General features: G+C 39.6%; 1 protein-coding gene across 2 annotated transcripts; it reads right to left on the reverse strand.

The window, feature by feature from the left end:
- Positions 1 to 3,701: 3,701 nt before the first annotated feature.
- Positions 3,702 to 6,035, reverse strand: LOC128454429 (chemokine XC receptor 1). Of its 2 annotated transcripts, none has more exons than XM_053437844.1 (2): positions 5,880 to 6,035; positions 3,702 to 5,198 (listed from the first exon to the last, which is right to left on the reverse strand). In XM_053437844.1, exon 2 carries the CDS (start codon positions 5,192 to 5,194, stop codon positions 4,127 to 4,129), a length of 1,068 nt encoding a protein of 355 aa, XP_053293819.1. In that variant the 5' UTR covers positions 5,195 to 5,198; positions 5,880 to 6,035; the 3' UTR covers positions 3,702 to 4,126. The 2 variants fall into 2 exon arrangements, with proteins under 2 accessions (XP_053293819.1, XP_053293818.1); XM_053437843.1 differs by having other exon boundaries at positions 5,875 to 6,032.
- Positions 6,036 to 6,622: the final 587 nt, after the last annotated feature.

Here is a 6,622-nt window from a genome sequence, read left to right on the forward strand (position 1 = left end):
CTTCTGTTCACCTTTTGGAAAGTTGCGGCCGAACGGGGGGATAGAACACCTACAAACGAGGAGGAGGAGGGTCGAGGCAGGTAGAGGACAACATATCAGGGGCGTGGAGTGTGGTCGGAGGTAGACGGCAGCTGGTGCAGCCTGAGGATAAGGGATGGGATCCAAAAAGCAGGGTCTGGGTATTAGCTCAGTGGGTAGAGCGTTAAAGAGGCAGTGCCAGGTCTGGAGGTCCAGCTCTCACTGGGACCAGCACAGCTACAAATGTTTCCAGGCATTGTAATGCAAAGCACTCTGGTCGTCAATGTACAGTATGTTGTGGTGTGTTGTGTTGTGATGTGTTGTGTTATGTTGTGTTTTGTTAGGTTATGTTATGTTGTGAGATGTTATTTTGTGTTAGTTTATGTTATGTTATTTTGTGCTATGCTATATATCGTGTGTTTTTATTTTGTGTTGTGTTATGTTGTGTTATTTTGTGTCATGCTATATGTGTGATCTTATCTTTTGTTATGTGATGTGATGTGATGTCATGTGATGCGATGCGATTTTATGTTATGTTTTGTTGTGTTGTGTTATTTTGTGTTATGCTGTATTATGTGAAGTTATTTTGTATTATGTTATGCTATGTTAAGTTATTGTGTGTTATGTTTTGTAATGTAATGTTGTTTTGTGTTATATTGTCTTATGTTATGTTGTCTTATGCTATTTCATTATGTTTTATGTTATGTTATTTTGTTTTATGTTATATTATTTTGTGTTATGCTGTTATATGATTTGTCGATTGAGTCTCCTTGGCTGTTATCTGCTGTGTTTTTTCTTTCTGACAGCAGCAGGTAAGTAGAAGAGACTTATTCAGACATATAGAGATGTGTTGGTGTGGGACAGGCAGACTCAGGTTTACGTTGCTCTATGTGTAACATTTGTGTTGAAAAACATTATTTCAGCCCAAAGAAGTTTTTCCGTGAACAAAAGAAAAGCTAAAAATGGATTCAAAGCCGTTGAAGTCTTTTGTATCTTCTTATACGACCGGGACGTACATGTCTGTGTTAATTCTTTCAATGGAAAGTGCATCACTGTATAATCAATCATGTGGCCCAGTAATAATAAAACAAACTGCATTATGCCAATACCCATGTCCCCTCTAGTGGGGAAATGTGGAATAGCTGTGTATGTAAAAATTTGATGCAGCATGAGAGATGGATTATCATTAAAGTCGATGAAAAGATACGTTTTTTAAGAATGGATCCCACGACACGTCACCCTCCTGCATTAAAGCAAAGACATGTGCACATGCATTAATGTGTATAGCAAGTGTGTGCTAAACAGTGGATCTAATCCCTTTTTAAAACATTTCATTCCCGTGACAGATTTGATCAGTATGAGGTGCATTAGGGAAATGTCACACATGCCAGTGTGTGTCATACCAGGATTAAGTCATCTATATTTGTTCACTGAAACAGTTTGTAATGATAAGCGAGACACACTGAATCGATTTGCACACATTTCCCTGACAGTCGAGATTAACACGAAATAAGACTTTATTAGCAATGTGCACAAAGTACAAACACACACACACACATTAACACGTTTGCAAGGCATCAATTAAATTCACATATGGTCCAAGCAATTATCGTTATAGATAACTGGAATCAAAGGAGCGATATCAATGTGAAAAAGGAGGGTGAGTCGCCCTGGAGAAAAGAAGCGCACCGAGTGAATGTTAGGGCCAGGGAGGGCTAGTAGCAGAGACTACATAAGAAAACAACAACAGCTGTTTAGCTCGTGGCTAAAAACAGGATTTGAACAACAACATCATTTGCTAAGAAAATGATCTGGGAAAAAGAGATGGTAGTGACTCGGAGATAAGAAATGGGATGCCTGAGATTGTCTTTTCTTCTCGGGCTCTGCAGGGAGGAGATTCTTCGGTTTGTTCTTTTCTCTCCTGTATTTTGTTTTAATAATTTATAACAATAAACTTCTTAAATTTAGTTGGGATGCATATTTATTTGAATCAAATTTGAGACCAAGGTTTGACAATTTCTCTTTTTCTCGACTCTTTTCATTCTAATCTGTAGACTTTTGAATGAATGAATTGCTTTCTCATGGAGAGCCCATGTGTAGAGTTGTGGGATAAACTGCTTATGTACAATGCAGGTTTCATTCTTCAATCTCTGTGAATAAGTCACTTACAGGTCGTGTTTACCGACACCATGAAGACACAGAACAAGACCAAATAAAGGTCCTAGTACATGCAACTGTTCCATACATCCGGAGTACATTTATTTTGTGCCACGCCGACACACACATAGCGATATTATTCGTCATAAAACCCTTTTTCCCGGTGGCTGCCAGAGAACGTGTGAGCACACCCGTGACTGCTCTGCCCTTGACTTGTATCCATTCATCCAAGCGTGCTGGATGGTTTAGTTAATTAAGCTTAATCTACCCCCAGAGACAGATATGAGTGCTGTTACAGTGGCCCACTGAGCTGTCCCTGTACACTCTTCTCTGGACCCCCCGTGGAGCCATCAGGGCCTCACTACTCAACGTGTTCCGCTATATTGACAGGGCTCTGGAGAAACACGTTATGTATGAAAGATCTGAAAGATTTGGACCAGAAAAAAAAGGGGGGGGGGGGGTTTTTGCAATATTTTAAATACTACAGCATACTGAAGGAATTTGTGACAGACATATTTTCTAACGGAAAGCGGACAAAAGGGGCTTGGATGGGGTGTGAGACGTTACGTGGCTGACTGATGTTAATCATAAATACTCTGTGTGTTATTTTGTTTGTTTAGTTGTCACACACAAGGTCAGTTAACGCCTTGGCCCGGGCTGATTTGTAAAGAAGAGGAGAAGGAAATAAATTATCCAGTCTCAGAATCGCTTTATTTGCCGTTGCAGTGGGGCCATGTGGGAACACTGCCTGGTTAATTGGTGCTTTGCACATATGAAGACAAAGAATAAACAGATGTGGACAGAAATATAACATCTGATGTGCAGGTAATCATTTTTGACAAACGGCTTGTGAGGGGGATTTTAATTTACCTTTGTGAGAAATATTGTGATGACAAAAATATAGGTACACCTAAAATATGTATTTACCTAAATGTGATTTAATAAAAAGGGTTTGAAGCATTTATAACAGGTTCATTTTGTCATATTATCCCATCTTTGTAGAAACATCTTTGAGTGGGATATTTTTTTTTTGACAGATTTCTCCATTATCTTCATCATTGTTAGGATGTCACTACTGTAGACAGTTTCCTTTAGGCTCTGAGTCGACCTCAGCTTTTATCAAAGCGACGTTAGAGCTAGAGATAAATATTCGGCAAAATAATTAATAATCAAATAGTTTCAATATGTTTGTTTTCCTTTTAGAAATTGAGGTACCGAACTGATTTATTTTTGTTGCCATCATGTGGTTTGATTTGTTCAGTGCAGTTAATTTCTCAAATAGGATCTGAATTATTTAAACCTGGTGATGACATGCTGAGGCCTCACAGGTTTTTTTTTCAGTTCAACAGAAACATTGAATGTCAGTATCTGATCTATATCATGTGACTGCTTGAATAAAAATGCACCAATGGAATCGTCCAAGTCAATTAGTATTTTTTTTTAATCTTTCATCCATTGTTCTTGTTTTGTCTTTCACTCATCACAACACATTCATAAAGGCAATAAAAAACATACCTGCTGTACTGTTGGTTTTTACAATTCATTTGTTTGGCATCATGCATGGAATGGAGCCTATTACAAGCCTGGTTTTCTTGTTATAGTCATTTGAAGTCATATGATTTTGAATAATAATATTTGAAAAATATTTGCTTTAGAACTAAAAAATAAAACATTTGAAGGCAACGATAGAACACAGTTGAAAAACAAACAATAATAAACCATTTAAAAGCAATCTGAAGATCCCTGAGCAGTAGAGCACAGATACAGAAATAAAACATGTTGCAAAAGTAAAATATGACCAAATAAAACATGATAAAATTATTAAAAGAGAATGCTCAAATATAAGATTGTGTCTTTAAAATAGGTTTGTAAGAGGAGGAGGAGTTTGCCAGGTGAAGATGGTTCCAAAGCGGGAGCCCTGACAGGAAAGGTCCATTTATCTCTTCAAGAGCTACAGCGAATGCACGGAGAACTCTTCCCCACTCGTCACCGATGTGATTGTGAGTCGGCTGTGTCTACTGCGGATGTGACTCGTGCTGTGGGCCTTGCTCTTCAGCATCTTCTTCAGGTGATTCTTGAATTTAACCCCCACAAACACATAAAACACAGGGTTGAGGCAGCAGTGTGAAAAGGCCATAATCCGGCAGACGTAAAAAGCATAGTCCAGGGGTGTCTCTGCCTCACAAGCTGCAGCCAAGACCTCTGAGTTAACCGCTGGCTTCTTCCAGAGACTAAATGACTTTAGAAAAATCACTATGTTGTAAGGTGCCCATCCCACAAAGAACACGACCATGAGGGTGAAAATGAGCTTCAAGGTTTTGTTCTTTCTCCTCCGGGCAGTAGGACGCACCAGCCTGCAGATGATCTGACAATAGCAGAAGGTGAAAACCAGAGCACTCAGCAGGAAGAGGATATTCTGCTGGTAGATTCCAATTAAGCTCCAGTAAGAGTTTGCGAAGACACAGTGTTTCTCGTCCATGACTTTGGTGAAGACGAAGGCCGGACTGGCGATGAAGATACTTGCCGCCCAGATGATCACAGAGGCTAAGACGCTGTAGAAGCCGGAGGTTGACACGATGTCAGACAGAGGGTTCATGACAGCCACGTAGCGATGAGCGGTCATCAGGATGAGGAGGACACCGCTGCTGTAGAAGCCAACGTAGAAGACAAAGTTCACTGTTTTGCACGCAGCTTCCCCTAAATGCCATCCGTCCAGGCTGTAGTAGGCCCAGAAGGGCAGACCGGCGGTGAAGAAGAGGTCCGACACAGCCAGGTTCAGGATGAAGGCGTTGGTGAGCAGCTTGAGATTCTCATACTTGGCGAGGATCACAATCACCAGGATGTTGCCGACCAGACTGAGGACCACCACGATGGAGAGGAACACCGGGGTGAAGATCGAGCCAAACAGCAAGGTGCTTGTTTTGTCACAGACTTCATCTCCATAGGTATCGGAATAATAATTTGGGTCTGAGGTTGTGTTTGTGGTGTTTGTGTTCATGAAGTCTTCATCCGCAGCCATTTTCCTGCAAGAAGAAATAAATCTAAATGAAAAGGAGTAACCAATAAATAACCTGAATGTTATGTTGTGATGTAGGAATGTAGGAATCCATCACAATGTTTTCAGGGAGTTTAAAGATTAAGATTAAGATGTATTTATTAGTCCCAAACACATGCACAGACATGCACAGGCACACTCATGCAGGTAGGGAAATTTAACCTCTGCTTTTGACCCATCTGGTGAAGGACACACAGAGCAGTGAGCAGCCATGTACGGCGCACGGGGAGCAGATGTTGGGGGAGTAAGGTGCCTTGCTCAGGGGCACTAGACAGGGTAGGGAGAATCCTCTTGGATTTTTGGACCAGAGACCTTTTCTGCCCATAGTCCAAGTTTCTGCCACTAGTCCACTTACTCTCCCTATTTAAACATTTCGATTATAATAATCACTTTCCATAATGATTGTTTCTATCGTGCATTCACACGGGATTAATGTTGTGACTGACCAGAGGTAAAGCATTTTGTTTGTTAAAGACAAGATAGAGTTTTCTTATTATTATTTGAATGCCTGGATAAAATAAAAAAATAAAAAACAACACATGCCTCTCTCTGAGTTGGAAATTATCTAAATGAATCCACATTATTATCAAAATATTATGAATACCCTCCCAGTGAACAAACACTTAAGAAATATGGAAACGTACTGAACCTCCACGAAATCGTGCAGCCGCCAGCGTCCTTTCTGCAAATGCCAGTGAGAACTTGCTGAACTCGGGCTGGTTCCTTATGTATCGACCACAAAGGTGAACAGAGATTCAGACCTCGTTTTCAGATCGTCACGTGAATCAACCATGGACACTGGTCAGACTTTCAGAATTACTACTTATTCCAGTTTGTGTGATTGTCAGCTGACTCCAACACTATAAGGAGCAGCTTCAGACACAGATTCTGTACAACTCATCTACCTCTGTCAGAGCCACCATCACAGAACTGCACTAAACAAACCTGTCTCCTTGCACTGTGTACCCTGTACAACACTCCGCTCCATATACTAGAACACTTACTTCACATCATATGTGATAATATAAACCATATTGATATTATATATCATTTATACAATAATATTGTCTTTTGCACACTCTGTCTACATATTCTTACACTCATAGTATATTATATTCTCTATTGTATAGTCAAATACTTATATTTATACCTCTACTATATATCATATCATATTATATCACTGTCTAACAATAAAATTACCATCATATCATCAGTACTATTACCATCATCTTGCCACTGCACCTTATCTACCTATTTATCTTGTGTTTCTATTTTTTATTCTTTCTACCTCAATATATATATATTTATTTTTTTATTTTATTCTATTGTATTGTATTTTATTGTATTCAAATATACCGGCTGCTATGACGATTTAATTTTCCTTCTGGGAGG

This window comes from Pleuronectes platessa, chromosome 13 (assembly GCF_947347685.1).
Source record: "Pleuronectes platessa chromosome 13, fPlePla1.1, whole genome shotgun sequence".
NCBI classification, from domain to species: domain Eukaryota; kingdom Metazoa; phylum Chordata; class Actinopteri; order Pleuronectiformes; family Pleuronectidae; genus Pleuronectes; species Pleuronectes platessa.